At 31.7% G+C, this 24928-nt stretch overlaps 1 protein-coding gene across 1 annotated transcript; it reads right to left on the reverse strand.

Moving 5' to 3' along the window:
* Positions 1-5189: 5189 nt before the first annotated feature.
* Positions 5190-10049, reverse strand: LOC143058472 (uncharacterized). Its single transcript, XM_076231953.1, has 2 exons — positions 9819-10049; positions 5190-5560 (listed from the first exon to the last, which is right to left on the reverse strand). Exons 1-2 carry the CDS (start codon positions 9919-9921, stop codon positions 5328-5330), a joined length of 336 nt encoding a protein of 111 aa, XP_076088068.1. The 5' UTR covers positions 9922-10049; the 3' UTR covers positions 5190-5327.
* Positions 10050-24928: the final 14879 nt, after the last annotated feature.

Consider the following 24928-nt stretch of genomic DNA (forward strand, 5'->3'; position numbering starts at 1 on the left):
GCATTTTACCCCTATGTTCTATTTTTAGCCATGGCGGCCATCTTGGTTGGTTAGCCGGGTCACCGGACACAATTTTTAAACTACATACTGATTTTGGCCATGTTTGGTTAAATTTGGCCAAGTAGTTTCAGAGGAGAAGATTTTTGTAAAAGTTAACGACGACGGACGACAGACGACGGACGACGACGGACGACGACGGACGACGCCGGACGCCGGACGCCGGACGCCAAGTGATGACTAAATAAAAAATACAGCAGTTGAAACAAATTAGAAATATTTAGTCTCTGTGCAAGTGACGTTCTTGTTGTTGCTACTAATTTCACCAACTCATTCTTTCATATAGCTTCCAGTACTTGCAAGGGTAGTCACTATAAAATGTAACGAAAAAGTTTGTTATGAATTGATTTTGCGGCGTGAAACGAGAAAACGCAACAAGGCTTTTTTTGTATATTCGATCGAATATTGTATCCACAGAAAAGAAATATAAACAACACAGAAACAATGTAAATACCTTTAAAAAGCAAGCTATAAAACTATATTTTACCAGTTTTAATGAACAGTTAGATGAGCTAAAAATTATAACACTGTTTACATGTTTATTAAAAAAGATACACCGTCCTAGGATTTAACACCCATGACGTACCCTGGTCATAACATCAAATTGCATACGAGGGAACCAAAAAGTCCGACATTTTGAATATATTTTTTTGTTCAATTTCTTATTAAGATCACGCTAGTAAAGAGTTGCTGGAATTTGAAAACCGATGTCTTGAGATTCTTTCGCAGATTGTAGTTAGTAAACAAGATGTTGTTGACATTGTTGTAATGCTCGATGTTAATAAAGTTGTTGGACCAGATACCGTCAGCAACAGAATGTTACTTGCTGAAAGAAATGAATTTGTCGAACCATTATGTCTATTTTTTAACTAATATTTTCTAGACGATCTCAGAGTGTTGTCTTACCAGATTTATTATCAAAGTTTGGAAAACTAAACGCTGGTTTGCCTCATGGGGTCGGTATAAGAACCCTTGTTGTTTTTACTATAGATTGATGATATGGATGATGGTATGTCTGGATTCGGAAGGCCTTAGAAAAAGGCCATACTGCACCTAATGAAATTCATTCAAAAAAATCAATTAGTAGAGATCTTGATTTTTTAAGTTAGAAGTAAGAAAATTGGCAAGTGAAGTTTAAACTAATATTATCATGATTATGATATTCAGTTTGAAAAAAATTAGACAGTGATATTACTTTAATTTTGTTGGTGCTACAATAACACTAGTCAGGTGTCTTATTTAATAATAACTGTAAATGGAATAAACATATTGATAAACTGATTGTGAAATCTACGAAGCAGCTTAATGTTTTACGCAGACTAAAATTTTAGTGTAAATATAGGTATTATTGCTTTATACACAGTGGGAGAATTTACTGTTGAATCTTACTATTTTAAAATTATTTTTATTTTGGAAAAACAGCGATGTTTACTGTAAAGTATATATGAATTTCAATTTTTCATTTTTATACACAAAATGTAAACATTCATCATCCACCATGTTCTACATTCAAAAATGCCTCTACCAAGTCAAGAATATGACATTTGTTGTCCATTCGTTTGATATGTTTTATCTTTTGATTTTGCCATTTAAAAAGGGTCTTTCCGTTTTGAATTTTCCTCGGAGTTCAGTATTTTTGTGATTTTACTTTTTTCATAACATTGGAGACAGCAGTACAAACAGTCAATACCACTCCGGAATCTAACATTTCTTTATAGCTGTGTACTTTAAACTGTAGCCAAACACGTCGAAAGAATTATTTAATATTTAACTGCATATATAATTTTCTAGTGATGGAGAGCTTCAGGCATTCGAAAGAATTATTTATCAACTGCATAACTAAACAATGGTATTTTCTTCAATACATCTTTTTAGATTTTTTTTGTCATAATGAATACTTTATAAAGTTTATATAGCATTATCATACCTGTATTTCAGCACCAGTTATGATAGACCTTTGTTAATCTACTAGCACATGGGCTATCCCCATACAGACCTATCACACTAACAGCTACAGATGAAACATCAAGTCTCTGCCCCCTGTAGAGACCCGCGCTCCACATTCCTCAATTGGTAGTTTCTTGCCCTCTGAATTACAAAACTGAATACATCACTCATGTTGTTCAAAATCTATATAAATCATCAATCTACTGTAGCGCTCAGTTCTTTGATATTGAATACAATTTTTGTAACATTCTCATCACTGAATTACTAAAATAATTTGTATTGCAATCTCATCATATAGTTACTGAATATCTTTTTATAGCATTCTCATATGCATGTTAGAACTTTGAATATTGAATATAATTTTTATTGTACAAAATATATTATCATATTTGAATCATTGAAATTTGAATATCATTTTTTTTTATGGCATCTCATTTACACTATATAGTAATTTGCATGTCTTATTGTGTACATGTATATCATTCTTTTAATTATTTTTTTTAATATTTTGATTTACTCTCATGACTTTATTAAGGGTATAATTATCCAAAATTATTGGGGGCACTAATCTGTTATCATCTGAGTTTTTGGATCTTGATGGAATTTTATTAATGATCATTTCTAAAATTTCATTCATTCAAGCATTTTGGGAAAAAAATTAATCAAATTTATTGCAGCGCCAGATTGATAGACTCTGCTACTTACTTCTTGTAATAGCACCACATGGGCTACCCCCCACGCAGACCTTGCACACTCCGACTTCAAATGATTTACTATAAACTACAAAGACAATAATGTGTGTATAAAACAGATCATTACGACTTTTACTTTTGACATTTCAACTATACGATTTGTGTCCTCAGTGACGGATGACTGTGTAAACACAGGGGATCGATTTTCATCTTTCGTTTTTAAACATTAATTTTCTTTATATTCCTCAAAATGTATATTTAAACTGTTGTAAATTTAATACGTATCAAGTATTTTTAACACACTAGGTTATTGTCATATATGTGTAAACGTGTTTATTTGAAATTTTCTTGTAAGGTTGCCCTTTTCATCGACAATATGTTTTTATTGGCTGTATGTTAGTCATAAATGCGAGTCTCAATGCGGGGAGAAATACAAGTGTTATCATTTTTGCTTATTGTGCATTTGTTTTGTATATCATAAATATATGATCACAATCCTTGTATATCATATCGATGAACCTCATTTTCCATCTTATTGGTGACTTATTATTCATACGCTTCTGATCAGCATTCGCAAATGAATCGAGGTAAGTAACCTAGCGTCCTTGATTGTCGAATTCAACCGAATAACGTGTATATTCACAAATCATATTGTTTGTATTCCTTGATTTTTAGAAAAAAATGTAATTGTTACATTTTTATGAAATTATTATATACGAACTATGTGCTTTGTTTGGACTTTCCTATAATATGACTCCTAAACAACATTAATGAAAATCGATAAATACTTGACTCGTTTGTTGATATAAGAACACAAAATTATAAAAAAATGATAAAGGATACACAAAATATGTCTATGTACTAATAACGTGAATTGTGCTTTGAAAAACCGGGTAAATGAGAAGGGGTTGGTTAATGTTTGCTTAACCTCCAGTGGCAAATATTTTATGCATATTCATGACGAGGGAGAAATAGCAATTAATACAAAGGGTGTATCCTTTAACAGACAACAGAACCACTTAAAAGAAGGTCAAAGAGTTTTTCCACTGAGGTTTTTTTAAATCTAGACTATCAAGTTGGTAACAATTTTTGTGGATTAGGTAAAAGTTATATGTTCGTGGATATCTAATTTTGTGTTTTTGTCGACGTCAGCATACAAGTCTTTATATATAATGTGTTTTTCGTTGAAAATTTAATGTCGTGGTTCACCTTTACCCACGAAATTATCGGATATCAGTATCCAACGAATAATAATGAATGGACAGTACTAAATAGGAACAAAACGCAGAAGCGACATAATGTAGACTTTTAGATATCTAACGAATATCAAATTTATATTATTCATTGTAATGCTTTATTTTTTTTTATTGATTCAATAAACAATAGTGGTCACATTAATATTAAATCAGTTGTACAACGTATACAAATAAACGTTTGCTCCTGTTTTCTGCATTGGCACAGTGGCGGATCCAGCAATTTTCATAAGTGAGGCCCATTGAATGCCTAAGTGGAGACCTGCTCCAATCATGCTTCAGTTATTTCCTTTATAAGCAACCAAATATTTCCAGAAAGAGAGGGTCGGTCCCCTACCCCCTAAATCCGTCTCTGTGACTCATTAACAGGTTGAAAGGTAACACAATGGTTCCATCACATAAGTAAATTTTTTCAACATACACAGCGATAAAATTAATGCTATAGAGCATGTGACAAACCGAAAAATACACATTATGTACGACACATTTGAATAATAAAATTGACATCAACTTCTTAAAGTTGCTATTGTCTAACAGGCGTTGTATTGAATGTTGATTAGGGTTAAAATTCCAGATAACCAGAATTATCATTAATAGGTAAACACACGTTAAATAAACTAGATAAAAATAGAATACACATTTTAATCTTGCAAAGGAAGAAGCATGTCTAAAAAAGAAATATTGGATCATTGATAATTGTATCTTACTACAAACATTTGTTTTTATATTGCGCCTCTTTGTCCCAGATCTGTTATCCTTGATGATTTTTTCTTTGACATTATGCTTATTTTTATCCGAGTATAGCATTGTCTGTCTTTTGGATATCGAAAGTATCTTTTGTTTTCCCTTCTATAACTACTGTTGTATTACAATGTTCTTCATATGTATTAATAATTGTACAACAAATGTAACGTACGAAATAATACAGTATCATTATAATTTATTATCACTTGGTTGATACAAATCCTTGCAAATTGTTATTTCACAAGCGACTTTGTTTGGCTCAGTCGACACACGATGATTGGTAAACTTTTAAACAAAGGTCTAGTACAACAGTCAAAATAACATAAGAACACGTTATACATCAGCATAAATCATATATTAATATATTTTGTACAGCTTTATTTTAACATTATATGTCTCTTTCTCTGGCAGGTAACAATTATTTATTTTGAATATATAAAATTTATTACTTGTATTTCTAAATAAAATTAATGTTTCATTGACTAGAACAAAAGTAATTAGATTCAGCTTTGAAGAATTGAAACTTATTTCCTGTATGAAAGAACTCTTTTAGGTCTTATTTTTTGCTAGCACGTATTCGATTTTTAAATTGGAAGAAAAACAATATTAAAACCAGCTTTGCAGATTAATATGTTCAATTGACGATAAAAACGTTGTGGTCAGAATTAGTAACGAGAGTGGATCCACTTTTCTTTTTCATCAGGATACAAGTTGAGGTCTTCTTGTTGAAGTCGGCCACGTGACAGTATTTCATATAAGAACAGATGAAGGTACATTGAATGTCGCTGTGAACAATGGCGCTACTGAGGATCTCGTCATTCTCTTCACTACTGTGACCTTGAAATCCACAGGCATACGGAAAAGTTGCTATTAATAAAAAATACATGTATATTGAATAATTTATGCTAAACATTTTATCAAAGTATCAACAAATACTAAATCCAAATAAAGACATCAGTTATAATGTTGTTCTTTGTGTGTTAATTTGTGTTACTAAGTTTTTTGATTGAGGTAATCCATTCCAATTTACATTTTATAGTGTGTCTTTCTATGTTGTGGTGTTACACTTTTGTTTTAGATAAGGGAAAAGGTTTGTTACCATTAGAACGTTTAATCCCGCTGCAATTGTTTTCACCTGTACTAAGTCAGAAAACTAAATGTACAGTAGATGACGTGTGTTTATGTGGTTCATAAGTGTTTCTCGTTTCTATTTTTTTTTATATTTAACTTGGTTTTCCGATTGGATAGTTTTACACTAGTGATTTTTGGGGTCCTTTATAGATTGCTGTTCGGTGTGAACCAAGGCTCCGTGTTAAAAACCGTACCTTGACCAATAATTATTTACTTTTTACACTTTGTGTCATGGATGGAGAGGTGTCTCGTTGACACTCATACCACAGATTCTTATATATATATATGCTGATATATTGGTAGATGATAATTTTTATTTCAAAATGTTTTTCATGTTGTCATTATTTTAAAAGTGTACATAAGTACATTTAAACTATTCAATATGTAAATAAACTCATCATAGGTACAAGGACTAAATTTAGTATATACGCCAGACGCGCGTTTCGTCTACAAAAGACTCATCAGTGACGCTCGAATCCAAAAAAGTTAAAAAGGCCAAATAAAGAACGAAGTTGAAGAGCATTGAGAACCAAAATTCCTAAAAGTTTTGCCAAACACAGCTAAGGTGATCTAAGCCTGAGGTAGAAAAGCCTTAGTATTTCAAAAAATTCAAAAATTTGTAAACAGTAAATTTATAAATATAACCAAATGAATGACAATTCATGTCAGCACAAAAAGTGCTGACTACTTGGCTTGTGATAGCCTCGGGGAAATAAATTTCCACCAGCAGTGGCATCGACCCAGTGGTTGTAAATGAACTCATCATAGGTACCAGGACTAAATTTAGTATATACGCCAAACGCGCGTTTCGTCTACAAAAGACTCATAAGTGTAATTAATGTACAGTTATAACAATAAATTTGTTTATAAAAATCGTGAATGTTTGAAATACTAAGGCTTTTCTACCTGAGGAATTATACAGGGCCGTAACCAGCGTCCTTTAAAAGTCAGGCAAAATATATTCGCCGAGCGAAGCGAGGCGAAGGGTCTGGAGGCCGCTCTAGGCCCCCAGAAGCTTTGAAAAAAATGACGCAAAATCGTGCATTCTGACCGTTTCCCGGACTCTTTCTTACTCTGAAACGCAATTATTTTTTAGCTTTTTTTTCGACAATATTCTGGTCTCAAAGCAAAATATATAGATTCATTGTAAATAAAAACTTTTAGGTTTAAGGGACAACATCAAAAGACCGATATGTAGGATAAAGCAAAAATCGTAATTCTCATAATCATTTTAATACCAGATCTGTCTGTTCTTGTCTTGTATTTTGTTAAGACTTTGGAGAATTTTTTTTATGACTGAATTTAGATATAGTGACAGTGCAGTATCATACTTTAAGTACCGCTTAAGTCGACATTAGGGACCATCTTGACTTTGTTTTATGGTATTAATGATTCTTCCATTGCTGAAGACCCTCAGGCCAGCGATTATCAAGATGAAGAACAGGGATAAAAACCCTGATCATAGATAATTTGTATTTTTTCTATGTATTGACTCTGTGTGCGATTAAGTCCCGTGCACGTTTACTCCATATTCCTTTATTTTGTTTTAAAGGGTCTGAACACGACTTAATTGCAAGCCCTTCAATGTAAAAGGTTATATATGACAATACATTGTTGTTTTTTTCAAATGATTTGATACCGGGAGATTGGTGGTCTCAGCTCAGACTCACTTTAATTTAACCCATGTCAGCTATCTTGTTTTATCTACAAAAAGAGAGCCAGTTTTGTATTCTTTAATATTAAATTCAATTCTCCATGAAGAAACGACCAATTTTTCTGTGTCCAGTAGCATCGTAAAAATATTTATTACAATGTCTGGACATCGGTGGACATGCAACATTGTAAAAAACCACACAACCGTTCACCCGTCATCGTAGATCTAATTTCAAATATTCTTACAATTGAATGTAGTTTTTTCAATTAGACAAAAGGTCCTTCAGTATAAGAAAACTCAAGTTTTTAACAAAATTACTAGATTTACAAAGGAAAATCAACACTTAGACTATAATCATAAAGTAGGACAATAAATGAACAAAAGACAAACCCGGGTACAGATAAGACACATAACTACAAACAATAGACCATCACCACTGAACACTAAAAGTAAATTAGAAACATAGATCACGAAAAACATGCAGGGCGACATCAGAGAGTGAAGAGTGAAGAGAACTTGCTTCTTGCAAGACACTCGCCGTTATGTTCACTTGACATGAAGACAAGTTTTTGTTTCAATTTTTTTTTTATTTCAAATTTCCAACATGAGACATTTGCCTCATTTGCCTCCATGTAGTACGGCCCTGGGAATAGATTACCTTAGATGTATTTGGTAAAAGTTTTAGGAATTTTTGGTCCTCAATGCTCTTAAACTTCGTACATTTTTTTTGCCTTTTTTATATTTTTTGATTCGAGCGTCACTGATGAGTCTTTTGTAGAAGGAACGCACGTCTTACGTTAATATACAATTAAAATTCAAGTATCTATGATAAATATAAAAAAGAAGATGTGGTATAATTGCCAATGAGACAACTGTTCACAAGAGACCAAAATGACACAGACATCAACAACTATACGTCACCGTACGGCCTTCAACAATGAGCAAAGCCCACTTATTCTCTAAACTAGCAACTGAAACTTGGGGTTCAGAGGTCAAACATCGCTCGTTACGAAGTGTGTTCGGTTCCAATTTAATTGGCAATGATTGAAAGTTTCCCTGCCGAAATTCAATCGGTTTCTCCGGTACTAAAGCATCCGCCAGTTTTACTAACTGGTTGCCATGTTTCAGGTCACAGAAAGAACGATTAACAAAATAAAGATAACAAACAGAGTACGCTATATTCAAATTCCCCTGAAGAACATCTCCATTTAGTAAAATGAAGAATGTACGTGGTCCTCATTGTTCTTCAACTTCGTATTTTATTTGACTTTTTAACCTTTTTGTGATCGAGCGTCACTGATGAGCCTTTTATAAACGAAACGTATGTCTGTCGTAAATACAAAGATTTCAGTTATTTTTGATGAGTGAGTTTATTTACGTTAATTAATTCAACAAGTAAAATGGCTGATTAAATTTTTGCTTGACATATAATAATGCAAATTCTGGTTAGTATAAATCATTTAAAGAAAACTTCAATGAGTAAATAAATAAAAGAAGTACCGCAAACTTGTAATAACTTGGCTTTTCCTAATCATTTTACAGTTTCCATATCCGTGGAAACAAAATATCATATGTCAACAGCATACAAAGTTTTGTTTTTATATTCTCCCATTTCAAAACTTTTGTTAAATGGAAGAAAAATTAAAATAAATGAATATAGCCTTGATAGCGATACACCAATTATAAGCTTCTTTGTGTGGTAACAGAAACTTTCCAGCTGTCAAAGCAACACACATATAAATTAAGGTGATTTAAAGATTGCCCTTCTGGAAATATTGACAATATAAAAAAGAGGTTGTGGTATGATGACACAAGAGACGAAATGACACAGAAATTAACAACTATAGGTCACCGTACGGCCTTCGACAATGATAAAAGCCCATACCGCATAATCAGTTATAAAAGGCTCTGAAATGACAAATGTTAAACAATTCAAACGAGAAAACTAACGCCCTATTTTATGTACCAATAATGAACGAAAATCAAATATGTAACACATCAACAAACAACAACCACTGAATTACAGGCTTCTGACTTGGGACAGGCATATACATACAGAATGCAATTTTACAGCTAAAACAGTCCCACTTTTACAATGAAGTTTGTAAAAAAGATTTTATATCACCGAATGAAAAGTTGATATGCACTTCTATTTTATTCAAAGTTCTAGGACTCTGCGGCATATTTTCAACATGTAGATGACTCGAGCTTCTAAGAGTTTAAACTTGAATTCTTCAATGAAACTGTGCAATGTACAAATTGAATTTAATACCAATTTAAGTTGGCACATGGACATAATATCCAAAATAACTGAAATAATTGTTTTGCATGAAGACTTACCTGTTTTTAGAAAACCAATGAATATACCATGCACTTCAACCTCACACAGTGCTAAACGATCATTTAGATTACTGAGCCGTATACGGACAAACTTGCCAATCATCTTGTTATGGCATGATGCATTTAGAAATGTTGTTGGTTCTTGTTGGTGATAACAGCTGTCAATTCGACTGTCTTCAAACCAATCGTTGTTGTCTCTGCACGGTCGAATTATCTCAATGATGAAATTCGACAGTCTTTCCTCTAAATTGAATTAGAATTGAATCAGAAATGAAGACGAGAAAAAAAATAAAGTAAATTATAACAATCTTTACAGAAAACCCTTATACAACATGTCCATTCAACAACATTCAAAATCTTCATAGCATTTTATTCAATTTTTGGTTTATAGTGATTGGATCTGTTTATTTATAAAAGACAATATTGAGGTAAATCACTCTATATTTGCTTTATAAAGTAGTACATGTATTTATAATCTTTACAAAAAAAAAAAAAAAAAATGAATTGTCAAAGTTATTTATTTTACAAATGTCTATTAGTTCTTTTCATTCTAATTGTACTTTTTGTGTATGCTCTAAATGTTATATGCATGGAGGAGTGAGTCTTTTGCGAAGTTGGAGGACCATGATTGACCTATTAACAATATAACAATCAATCAACTTTAGTAACACTATCTTATGTTCGAATGCCTATGTCCATATCTGTATAAAAAGGTAGTTTTTTTATGTTAAAACATACCACAACAGTCATTTCTGCCAAAGATAACAACGTTGCTGATTTCATAAATCGCACCAAGATCTACTGCCCACCACGAGGGTTCATTACCAACACTTGTTTCTGAACAGAATTCATTTGACGATGTCATGTGCTGCGAGTAATCTCCGTCCACCGCTTTCGGAGAAAGTCTGTTTAATGGGCCCGAGTTACTTGACTGTTTCGTTGGTTTATATCTAGCCACTTCCAGTAAATCTACAGTGGGTATACAAAATAAAATTCACTGATTAAAACATTATAGAAAATTCCGATCAATTACTGGGGATTGATTTTTATTCATTGGATACCAATTTTCGTAGATTTCATGGTTACCTGATGATCCACGAATTCTAATGTCCTACGAATTACAATTTTTCTATAAGAACGTATGCAGAGTATTGCAAAACCACGAAATAAAATATACACGAAAGTGTGCTCAATGCATGAAAATTGTTACCCCTGACAATAACTGAATCCATAGTATGATTAATAAACTCAGCATATATATCAGATTCTGAGTCTAGATTGGGGAGGGGGGTGGGTCCTTTATTTTAATATGTTTTATTGTTTAATACCATGTTTCTCTTTTCTTCATACTTTTTGCAGAATATCATATAAATAAGATTAAGTGGTATATTTGACAATGAGTCACCTCTCCACCGGTGACAAAATGAGATAGAGGTTAACAACAATTAGTTTCTAACTTCAATTTGCCTCATCAAAATATTATGAAACGTATACACAGAAATTGCTATCACAAAACTCAGATAAAGTTCGAACTTGGGTGGCGTCAATTCACCGTTCTAGAATTATACCCATTAACAAATGACAAAACACAGACATTAATCTAATCCTACGGCACCATTTTGTGTGTATCTTACTACATGTATAACTCATTGTAAAAAAAAAAACAAAAAAGGGAAACTGGAGATCAAGGTAATTTGAATGAGAGTGTGGTTTGTCCATCATTATTTAATTGAAAAGTGTTAACCAACAACTGCAGTTGACATCATAGCCCACAACCCCAGCTCAACGAAACAAAATGTTAAAAAGGATTGAAATTGCTTTATAAGTCAACAGAGCGCTTCTACTCAAATGTGTTGGCATTGTGTCAAGTCACCCCAGTTGTATGTGTGATTCGTGTTGCTTAGTCTTAAGTTTTCTATGTTTTGTCTTGTGTCCTATTATTTGTCTAATTGTCTTTTTCTTTTTTAGCCATGGCTTTATTTTTTATCTATGATTTTGACTGTCCCTCTGGAAGATTTCGCTCCTCTTTATAAAAATCGTAAAATTACTGTGTTCATAATTGTAACTTTTTCCCAGAAATTGCAACTGCTATCAAAGTTTAAACTTTAAGACTTAACCTTGATCTTTGACAATTAAATGCGAGGACCGTAGGTTATATAAACAGTCGTTATGTCTAACGGTTTATAAGTTCTATTGACCTACTATGACGTATATTTAAAACAAATAGGGAAATGAATCTTATTTCAAAGAACCGCAAAGCTCCGGTCCAAACAAGTGGTCATTCTGAGTAGTAACCAAAAGTACGAAAATTATTAAGTGATATATCTTACTATACGGTATCATAAAAGAAGTGACAATAAGAAAAGTAATTCATTTGTAAATAAAGATACTACAACGTCTATATTGCGTACTAAAATAACCTTATAACCATGTAGTATTTTGGAATAATGTTGATCTTTTTTCTTACCAGTAGAAGATGTAAAATCGTCATTTTCGAAATTTTGACTGCACAATATAACTTATTTTGAAAATGAAAAAGATAGCGTATATTTCATCTCCTTTTAAATATTAAAAACTAACAGATCGGTAATATCATAACTTTAAAATACATATAAATGACTTATGTTCTTTGTTATGAAAACCTTTGAAATTGATATCAGGATCGAACACAATATTCATAATGGTGCAGATGTATACCGCTCATTAATAAATTAGTTAAGTTTCCTTTCAAACGGAGAAGAAGAATATCATTCTGCTATCATAACAGTTTTTATATGAAAAGTTATATTTCCGTACCTGTTTGGGAACCCAAAAGTACGAAGATTGCAAATGTAAATACGAATAATGTGAATTATTAGGATAAAATAAAAATATGTTTTTGTCGTCATTTTTAGCGAATTTCTATGAAAGATATTGGAATTTTTTCCATTTTGCTAAAACTTTAGTAGGTTTTTCTATATGAATTGGATTTTCAATAAATAAGCATATTCACTTGCGGAAAAATATATTCACCGCGGATAACGTAGCGTGCTTTTACGTGTATAATTTTGGTAAAAAAACGTTTGATGTCAAATTGATTTCGATATATTTGTGTAGTTGATACAGAATATTTATCAACCAAGTTCTGGTATTTTCCAATCAACTTTTATTAGAAAAAGGGCGAGACGTTGTTTGATATATCCCTGGTTAATCTACTTTCTGCTCAGATACTTTTGAAGTTAAACCAAGTCTGAGAAGCAGCTGTTATGACTTTGAATACCAAAATGAATAGGGATGTTTAGATGCAGGGGAAGTTGGTATATTGCTCCTAAACATGTGGAAATTCATAATTTCATAATTTAAATCGTATCCTTAAAATTTATCATTGATTCGAATAATCAGATAACGGCTTATAAAACATTCGAGATGTAAGTCTAAAAATGAAAGATATGTCTTTAATGTCTAGTTCTAGAGGGTATAATAATGCTACCCAATTAGAAAAGGTTGAATTTTTAATAATATCCTTAATCTATCTGAATTGAAAATTGAATGATCTGGTTTCTTTCATATTTTTGTTTTTGACAATAGTCTGTAGGATTGCCTGAGTTTTCTTGCTTGAGATTGATGGTTTTTCTCCACAATTATAAAAGAGGGACGAAAGAAACCAAAGGGACAGTCAAACTCATAAATCGAAAATAAACTGACAACGCCTGAATAAAAATGAAAGAAGACAAACAGACAAACAATAGAACACAGGACACAACATAGAAAACTAAAGAATAAGCAACACAATCCCACCAAAAACTAGGGGTGATCTCAGGTGCTCCGGAAGGGTGAGCAGATCCTGCTCCACATGTGGCACTGGTCGTGTTGCTTATGCTAGGTCAGTAGGTCACATTCATGAAAGGGAAGGGGATTGAAGGGATGATTTCAACGTCACCATTTCATTTGGAACTCTTGGTTTAATAGCTTCTTTGTTAGAAGAAACCCTCTATTAAGCAAATCATGATAGGAAATGCAAACACGGGAATATCGTATCAAATGGGAGATATATAACCTGTATGCAGGTCCTGCCGAAATGTTTCTACTTAGAAATGGAAAGTTCACAATTGGAAAGCTGCAATCATATTTTTTTCGTAAAACTTTGTTTTCAACTGACCCTCATTGTTAATGTCTAGATGAAAGTCAAGATATGAGGCCGACTTAACTGTATCTCTTGTATCCTTTATTTCTAGTTCGAACGGATGGATGCGTTTAAAACAGTCATCAAATTTTGAATTATTTAGTGAAAGAAAGTCATCTATATAGCGGAAGTAGAGTTGAAGGATATTGCTAACTTCTTATCTTTCTTCCTAAGAAGGTTCTGTATGAAGTCAGCCTCATAATTATAAAGAAACAAGTCGGCAAGAAGAGGGACACAATTGGTTCCCATTGGTATTCCGACAGTCTGTTGAAAAATACGTCCTCCAAACGTAACAAATATGTTTTCAATAAAAAAACAAGCATCTTCATAATGTCAGTTTCAGATAATTTTTTGTTTCAATCAGCTTAATCCTTTACAAAGTAGGATTTATCACTCCCTAAGAAAAGATACTTGTATCTACATTGGTCTTTCATGAAACAAAACAATACCAACTCTTTCAATTTGTCTTTTAGTTTGTAATGTGGAATACTTGTGTAAAGTGTAAAAAGTCAAAAGTTTTAATACTATCGTAAGACGAAATAGAGTTAGATTGTATGTACTCTAAAAGATCTTTGGAATTTTTAAGTATCCACATCTGATTAACGCCACCTCTAGAATAGGCAGTTTCATAATAACTTTTAAGCCCGTCTTTGATTGCTGATAAAATAGATGTTCATAATTTAGAAAGAGGTTTCGTGGAAGAGCACTTTGAAGACCCAGCAATATACCGTTGTTTGTAAGGACACTTTCATGAATGTGACATACCAAATTAGACTATCTACCGGATTTGTTATTACATAAGCATTACAACCCTTCCGGAGCACCTGAGATCACCCCAAGTTTTTGGTAGGGTTCGTGTTGTTTATTCTTTAGTTTTCTAGGTTATGTCATGTTTACTATTGTTTGTCTGTTTGTCTGTTTCATTTTTAGCCATGGCGTTGCCAGTTTATTTTCGATTTATGAGTTTGACTGTCCCTTTGGTATCTTTCGTCCCTCTTTTATGTAGTTTAGGTATCCAATACAGTGATGGAAAATCCAGTTCTTCATCTTTGGTTGAAATTACAAAGGAACATAGAACAGACCTATGATTATCCAGGGTTTCCTCTTTGGTAAGTGTCGTGAGGGTATATGTTGAGTTTCCAAGTGAAGTGTCAATACCTAATTCGTTTATCAAGCAGTTAATGTAATGAGTTTTACACACAAAAACGATGTTGTTTGGGGCTTTAACTGCGGGGACAATAACATATTGGTCATGAAGGTAGGATAAGTGTTTTGCAATCTTTGGGTCTTTAAATGTTGACGTAGCTTGGGCATTAATAGACTCATTCAGTTTCTTGATTATGATTTGTATCAACGACATCACCCCATTCCTCTATTCGGAGAGAGTTTCTACGTCTTGCATCTCGCGCTTAGTCCATACACTGACTATTAATTATAACCAGGGTTAATGTAAGTGCAGTTAAGGAGTTCCTTATGTCAGATATAGGATTTGTTAATTTTTCCTACGAAACATGGTAAAACATTTTGCCCTATAACACATATTTTCCTTTTCATATTAGACTTAAATAACTCGTAACAAGTAAACAGGTCATTTGACATAATTTTATCAAATTCTTGATTACTTTTCTTTGAATTTGTGATCTAAATTAAACCAATGCTAATATGTGACTTTCAATGATATATCCAGGCTTGTTGAGGTTGAACATCAGTATTCGAAAGACGACTTCAGTAATATTATAAACATTATCAATATCGAGATTCAATTAAATCATATTTGTAAAGAAGAGATTAACTATCTCACTTGGCTTTTTTTTTTAGGCACTGCACTATATATCATCAAGAATTTCTTAACGTTTCTTAAGTTTTACGATATAATTCTTAGGGCTATAGATTTTCATAAATGGAGTGTAACATATATCCATAATACATGCGCCGTGTCAAAAGCATATGAGAACACACACTTTTAATTGTTCCACGTCACATACTATGTACTAAGATGTTCATAATATAGTTAATTTCAAAGACGAATAAAAAAAATCTTTCTTTAACAAATTTTATACTAATGGCATATTAACGATTTTACATTAATTGATTTTTTTCTAAAATAGAACTAATAACTATTTGTTTTGTAGTGTTCTCATATGGGCAACTACAAATAGAATAAATAATTTCAATAATTTATAAATTTTTGAGACGAGACACCTCACAAAGATATGCAAAAGTAAAATATTTTCTAGGAAACATAAAGTATGTTATTTTGATTCAATGAAGAATAGAATATTTTTGTTCTTTATGAACACTTATAGTGTAATTAAATATAATGCATATTGGAAGAGTATTAAATTGAATATGCAGAAATAAATAAAAAGTTTGATTTTTGTCTTTATAATCTTCTTGATCCATTGGTTTATATATAAGTAAAACAACATACATGATGAACTAATTATATGACATTATTTGAATCTCTTTCTTAGTCTTTTATTGCTTTCTCAATACTGCAACACTGCACAATTTAGTCAAAATTCAAATTTAGTGGCCAAAATATATAGAGAGTGTTTCTTTCTAAAAGGAAGTTAATAATGTCACCAAATGCTACTCTGAGGCTTATGTAGGGTGATTACACTGTTATGTTACAGAATCTATAAAACAATTTTTTAATTGGATAAGATTAACGTTAGGGGCATTTTTTGTCTCTACCTAGTTTCCATCATTTTTCATTGGCAGTCCCATGCAGTCCATCCTAGTCTTCCTCCAATGAAGACTTTAACCTACTTCTGTTATGAATTTTTTGTGAATTAAGAAATTATTACAATGTTTATATTATTTCGAAAAAATTCAACAGGTTTATAATTGTTATAATTCTAACTCGAATTTGGAAAATATTTGATCTGAATTAAACAGTTTTTTTCTTCAAAATCCCCAAAAATTGAATTCCTTTTTTAGTCCAATATGACAAAATTGCAATAATACAATCATTTCTGAATTTACAGTATACCCTATGTTATGAAGGTATTTTCCTGTCTCTCATTTCATTCGTTTGTCTGTTCATTGTTTTCTTATCCAGATACTCATATACAATCAAATCTTTATATCAGATACCAATTAAAAAAAAAAAGATGTGGTATGATTGACAATAAGACAACTCCCAACAAGAGACCAAATGACACAGAAATTCACAACTATTGGTGACTGTACGGCCTCCAGTAATGAGCAAAACCCATAACGTATAGAGAGTTATTAAAGGCCCCGAAATGACATTTTAAAATAATTCAAACGATAACCAACCTTACTTACCTTATTGGAGTGTATGTCACATATAATGACAGAAGGATCCCTATTGATTTTTAGGTCACCATGTCAAATGAAAAGGTTATAGGGACTAAAATACATTTCTGAATTTACAGTATACCCTATGTTATGGAGGTATTTTCCTGTCTCTCATTTCATTCGTTTGTCTGTTCATTGTTTTCTTATCCAGATACTCATATACAATCAAATCTTTGTTTGGCTGTTCCTGTAAAAAAAAATGGAATAGGACATCATAAGATATTTGGTAATGCTGTTAACTTAGACCGAAAATGAGATACAATCCGGGTAAACTTATCAATTGTTAAAATACACTAAGTTTTGGAAGCCTTTTAGAATAAGTCTTATTCTAAAAGGCTTCCAAAACAATACTGTAATTAAATCTTTGAATATTGTTTTTTTTTATAGTATAAATATTGATTTGCAATCAGTTAATTAAAACAATACTAAGCATTACACATATTCAAACAATACTAAATAATACACATATGCACTTTCACAACACACATCACTACCCCAGAAGGTTAATATTCTACATTTAATTGTCAAAGGAAAAACTTCCCAATTCTCCATCAACTAAATAATTTGGTGAGGTGTTTCGTATTTCAAGTATTTTCTTTATGAAACGTAATGCACCTTTTCATTATTATCTTTTTTCTCAAAACCAATGATTTCACAAGTGTTAAGCACAATAGGTGAGACAAGTGTGTCAAACATCTTCTATGGTATTGTAAATCTGGCAAAATTGTGTTCGTTTCTCATCTTTGTATATACAGAATATAATGCTTACTCTTCTTATAGTTTACTTGCATTAACTAATCTGCTGTTGAAATAGAACAAAACCCTTAAATAATTATATGATTCACATGCATTGATCTCATTGCCGTTCAACATGAATCCATAATACGGTGTTAACAGTATATTTCAAACCTTTGCAAACCTTAAGCAGTTTTTTTTTTATATTATGACAGTGGTCATCAAATTAAAACATAACAATTATTAAGTATGTATCAAATGCATCATTTGTAATATCGTCAATCATTTCGAACTATTCAATACCGTTAATTTCGAAATATTCTTCAATGTCTGACACCTATTTTCTATTTATTTTATGCAAGAATCCAGTTTGGAAGCTTGAATCTAAATATACAAATAGTGTAGCCTAAATTGCTCCCACAGTAATTTACATATTCATTAAAACTTATAATTGTAAAATATAATAAATAACAAAACGAAATTATACTTTTCTCGTCGTCAAGTTTTCAGAAATGATATAGGATACAATTCATTATCTATGTTGAAAACAGTTATAATTTCAAATTGTTTGTGGCTGTAGACGCATGCTCAATGGCAATCAAATTATGATAATAAGCCTTTTACTTTTAGTTTAAGCAAGGAAATATCTAACTCGATGCATATACTGCATATAACAATTGATAATTTAGTACTACGCATTACTATTAACAAATGCCCTTACATAATTGGATCTAAATTATTAAAACGAAAAGTATGTATTTGAAAATGTTATAAACCATGCATGATTATAAAAAATATGACTATTTCATAGGAGAATTGTCTGTCATAATAGTTATCAAAGGTACCAGACTGATAATCTAATACGCCAGACGCGCGTTTCGTCTTCATTAAAGAGACGATGGAAATTATAAAGAAAGGCTTGGTGTTCATACTTTTCCTGACTTTGTACATGCTAAATAAATGTTTATCGGTGGAATTTTGTGACCAAAATGACATCGAGTGCCAGCATCCTGACAATATATATGGTAATAGGTATCTTCACCATGACAGGATTCAGCAAACTAATATACTCCGTCGATTACAACAGCTCAGCTTAATAGAATGTGTAACGAAATGTTTTATGATATCCGGGTGCGTCGCTGTGAATTATGGAAAGGATCGGAAAATATGCGATGTACTTGACGAATTAGATGTTGGAGAAAATCTGAGAGTAGAAGCTGGAAGTATCTATGCTAAAAATTCAATCTGGTCTAAGGTAATAACCTCATAATCTGGAAAATGCTTTCTCTTTGCAATCTGTACAATCGTTTACTAGTTTTTGTCTTAATGATTTTATTGCCATGTAGTGAGTTTTGCATATTCTTTCTTTCTAGTGTGGCGGCCTAGTATCGAAATTTTACAAAATCATGCAAATGGTGATACATGCATAGGATGTTGCACATACCTTCTTTTGGATGTACTTAAACGTATTAGAGGGGTAGCAAACACATTTTTGATTTTTTTTCACGGCGGCCATCTTGAATTTATTCGCCAATTTGACATTAGTGCATATTGTTCAAATACTTAATTTCAAAAGACGAATTTTCATGTCTTGTTCAGTATCAAATCAATAGCAAGCTACAGGTCGATAGTCAAAATTTCTCAATAAAAATTGATAAAAAATAAAATGGATTACGAAAAGAAGTATGGAAATTATATTCAGTTTAAAAAAGAAAATATGAAAAGAGAGACAATTAGAGAAACATAGTTTTCTGACGCCAATAGATAACCGTTAGTTCTTGTTTCATATTATAACCCAATTCGTCACAACTCGGCAGATTCCTCGCCTTCATCTTGAAGGAGATTAGCGGAATAACCCGATGATTGCCGATTGATTATAACCCCTTAAAAGGGACGTGATTTTATCTTTTTAATTAATGAATCTAAGTCGGTAAGAATAAATAGAAATACCATTTTATTACATCACCACACCAAAACTTTAAAGATAAAAACTGGAAAAGTTTATTAACGTGTTGAACATTTCTAACTTAATAAAGCATGAATGGACAATTAGTATACAACCAGGGGCCGCTTAAATGCTGGTAAGATTTTTCCGATGTTTCAAAGTTTAATTCTGGGCTTTGCATATACATTGTATATTTATTATCTCAAAAGGCTTTTCAAATATAAACTCATCATAGATACCAGGATTTAAATTTTAAATTTACGCCAGTCGCGCGTTTCGTCTACAAAATACTCATCAGTAAGGCTCGAATCAAAAAATTTAAAAAGGGCAAATAAAGTACGAAATTGAAAAGCATTGAGAACCAAAAAATTCCTAAAAGTTTTGCCAAATACAGCTAAGGTAATCTATTCCTGATGTTGAAAAGCCTTAGTATTTCATAAAAATCGAAGTTTTGTTAACAGTTAATTTACAATTATAAACAGAAGTGCTGACTACTATTAATAATCTCAAAAAGGATGTTAGGCTTTGCATATATATATATATATATAATAATAGTTTCAGTGGCGGATCCAACATTTTTCAGAAGTTGGGGCCCACTGATTGCCTCAGAGGGGGCACGCTCTTGTCATGCTTCAGTGATTCCCTATATAATTAACCAAATAATTTTCCCCAAAAAAGGAGGGGGGCTTGTAAACCCTCTAAATCCAACTATGAATCCTAACCGGATGTTAGGTTTTGCATATATATCAATAATCTCAAAATAATGTTAGTCTTTGCATGTAGATTAATGATTTTAAAAGTCTGCATACAAACATATAGAAGACTTGCAATTCGTTGACTATTTGAATTCGTTGTTCACCTGAAAATCATCGAAAAACAACGAAAAAGGGTCGAACGAGTTTTCTTTGCATCCCTGATCTTTCAATAGTCATGACATTTAGAACAGAGTAAGTTAATATGTAAAACCTGACAGCAATAAAAGAAACATGTGGTAATTGTTAAACTTCAATTTATAAGAGAGCTTAAAGTGCAAGTTTGATATGAATCACGTATTGCAACAGAATACCAGGTCCGCTAAAATGACAATAAGGTTTGGTCTGGTTTTTTTTATGTCTTTATAATTTTTGACACATTTATGTTAAGCGTACACATTGATGCTAACAAAAAAATATATCTAAAAATGTTCATTTTCGATATGCACAGGGATTGAAACATTACTTTGTTAACCAAAATTATCGGGACAGAGTCGAGAGCGTTGGATTGATTCAGCTGATCTTGACAAATTCATTAAATTCTTCTATATATCATTTTTTACCTATTTGTAAACTACCTATACATATAATTGTTTTGAAGATTTTGAAAGATCTGCTTGGTTAAGGAATTAATCTGTGCATTTGTTATATATCGAAGATGAAATGATATTGGTGATAGTTTTTTATAGTGTTGTATTTTAACCTTGTCTAATCGCCTGCTACATGTTATTAGTTTTTTGATGGCATTAGAAGACCAGAAGATGCATTTATACCGTCTCAGTATAATTTCAAACTTTGGATATTTAAATGTATATAATTATTTATCAAAGATAAAAAAATCGGAAAACCATTTATTTATGTTTCTTTAGATATATCGATACTAGAAAATCCGTTTTGTTTTCTTATATTGGAATTACAGCACAGTAAAAGTAAAACCTGCATTTTTATCTTATTGACTAAAATCTTTAAACTTTACATGAGAAATTTTAACTTAAATAAGGATTAAAATTTGAAGACAACGATACAAAGAATTGTAGGGATTGATTTCTTTTGTAGCTCCTATTAAAATATGACTATAATGGAATATTTTAATGTTGTATTACTATTAGCAAAGAGAACTGAATGACAAAGAAACAACGAACATATCGCTGACATCATATACATTCGGTTATATGGTTAAAAATTATCAAAATAATTTGAATCTTTTAAACAATTTTCAAACATCTTGATAAATTAAAATACAATTGTTTCAGCCTTCAAATTTCAAGTTGCATTCCAGAATCTCTTTTCTCATGTATAATTATATTATCGTTTTTGTTGAGATGTTTTTATATTCATGTACATCTTTGTTTAGACTTTAGCTGGATCATGTACAGACTACACCTGTTTTGCCGGAGATAAATGTGTAGAACTTGAAACTGGTGGGATTCACTCTGCATACGTTTGTAAGATATAACATTTATGATACTCTCAGACACTTATATTTTGAACTCAAACGTTTTCACCAAATAGACAGTTTTAAAGATGACGATAAAGTATTTATAAACGCAACTATTGAATATTGAGTAGTAAAATATTTGTTCATAATATCAATATGAATTGCTTTACAAAATAAATAGGATTAATTCATGGGCAAAAAATCAAGGAATTTAAGGATGAATTTAAAAGGGGGAACAAGGGATCACCAATGCTCCTGTTTACACATTTAGAATGACAGTTTCTTACACTTCATCCTTTGTAGATTGTACGGATCCTGTTCAAAAAGCCTATAATGCTACTTGTATCGAAACGTTTGGCTTATATAAAAATCTGAAAGCTGGAAATCAATTCAAATGTAAAGCAGGGTTTTTGATGATAGGACGTCCTTTCGTGATATGCAATGAGAATGGAGAATGGAATAAGATGTTCTACTGCAGAGACATGGGTCAGTTAATAATAGTCTTTAATTTTCTATCATGTGTCTTGTGTCTGTTTATCTTTTTATTTTTTAGCCATGGCGTTGTCAGTTTATTTTCAATCTATGAGTTTGACTATCCCTTTGGTAACTTTCGCCCCTTTCTTTTTTAATAGATCTGATTTGAAAATACATCATTTATATTTTTAATTAGACATAAGATCGGTTCCACTGTGAATTACATTCGATTCCCTTAGCTGTGTTTAGCAATATTTTTTTTTATTAAAGCATCACGTATGTGTCCTTTGTATACGAAACATGCATCTGGCGAACAAGAGTGTTAGACTTACATCTGTTAGTTAATTTGTGTCAGAATAAACCAAATTGAATAAAAGAAAGGCGTCAACTGAAATCATTTGCAATTGGAGTAATGTCAAGTACCATATGAATCATATGTCTTGAAAATACATTTGACTGTTAGTATACAAGGTATATTTCAGATGAATTCGAGAAAGAATAACAAATTTAAATGTATGCATTAGAAATATTTTTTACAAAAAAGAAAGGCATCAGCGATGAAGTGTGTTAAGTAATTCAACAACTGTATCACGAGCCTGCCAACACTGAGGTTGTGAGGTGAACCACGTATGTTGTAGGTGCGCAGGACTACAATTTAAATTTACTAGAAATGTAAGGTTCCCTGCCGACTGTCGATTGCTCTCTCCGGGTACTTCAGCTTTTTCTACCAATAACAATTGACATCCATGAAATAGCAAATAGTTTTGACAAAGTAGTTAAACATCAATACACCAATCAATCAATCTAACAATCTAAATATAATTGTCTTTTAAAAACACTAAACGAATTGCAGAGAGAATAAAGTGTTAACAAAAAAATCCTGTTTTGTTTACATTTTTAATTATTACTATTATTTACAGTGCTTATATAGCGCTTATCTAAATAAACATTTATTCTAAGCGCTTTACAATGCATAAAAACAATGATACAAGTACATATATATATAATAAAAAAAAATTAAAAAAAATCTATTTGTCAAAGTTTCAATAGAATCAAAATAAAAACCGTGCAAATTACAACTCAATATATGAAAATTAAAAATTATTTTTAAAAAATAATTAAAAAAAATAGACAAATTTTGAAAAAAAAAATCAACAGAAGAGCTTCAATTTAGAAATTGGACTAATAGTTTTATGTCTAAAAATAAAAAGAGTAAAGGAAATAAAAATGCAATAAAGAATAAGTAAGTATGAGAAATTTCTAGAAATAAAAAAAGTGTAATTTTTAACAGATATTCTACCACGTGACTGCAGTGACATACCACATGGAAGTGGATCAGGTGTATACACAATTTCTCTAGAAGATCAACAGTTTGATGTGTACTGTGATATGGACACAGCCGGATTTGGATGGACTGTAAGTGTGGTTAGAATGTAACCTTTTCCCTTGCTCAAGAATATTTTTAAAACCAAGATTTGTCCTGAGCATGCCTTACCAAGTCAGGAATAAAACAGTTGTTTCACCATTTGTTCCGTTGGTTGATGTAGTGGAATAATCTTTTTCTGGGTTTAAAGACCTGTAGTCAGTTTCACAAAAAAACTTACGACCAAGATTAATCGTAGGTATACTGAATTGTTCATGACTTACGACAAATCTTAGTCGTAAGTTCTTTTGTGAAATCGACTCCTGCTTTATTGGTATTCAGATTGATTTTGTAATCAATAAATTAAAATCAAACTTAGTATAATTTCTACATACATATGCATATTCATTGTTCTGCCGATACATATTTCTTGGCCTTGCACTATCTCCCTTATTAATGACAAGTATTTTTTATCCTACGTATCTACCACTTTTGTGTTGACTTGAGTTATCATTGAAATGTTCATAATAATAAATTAACTGTTAACAAAACTTTGAATTTTTGAAGTACTAAGGGTTTTCGAACTCAAGAATAGATTACCTTAGCTGTATTTGGCAAAACTTTTAGGAATTTTTGGCCCTCATGGCTCTTCAACTTCGTACTTTATTTTGCCTTTTAAGTATTTTTTGATTCGAGCGTCACTGATGGGTCTTTTGTAGACGAAACGCGCGTCTGGCGTAAGTGTAAAATTTTAGTCTTGGTGTCTATGATGAGTTTATTTACAACCACCGGATCGATGCCACTGCTTGTGGAGATTTATTTCCCTGAGGGTATCACCAGCCTAGTAGTCAGCACTTTTGTGTTGACTTGAGTTATCATTGATATGTTCATAATAATAAATTAACTGCTAACAA

This window comes from Mytilus galloprovincialis, chromosome 14 (assembly GCF_965363235.1).
Source record: "Mytilus galloprovincialis chromosome 14, xbMytGall1.hap1.1, whole genome shotgun sequence".
NCBI lineage: Eukaryota > Metazoa > Mollusca > Bivalvia > Mytilida > Mytilidae > Mytilus > Mytilus galloprovincialis.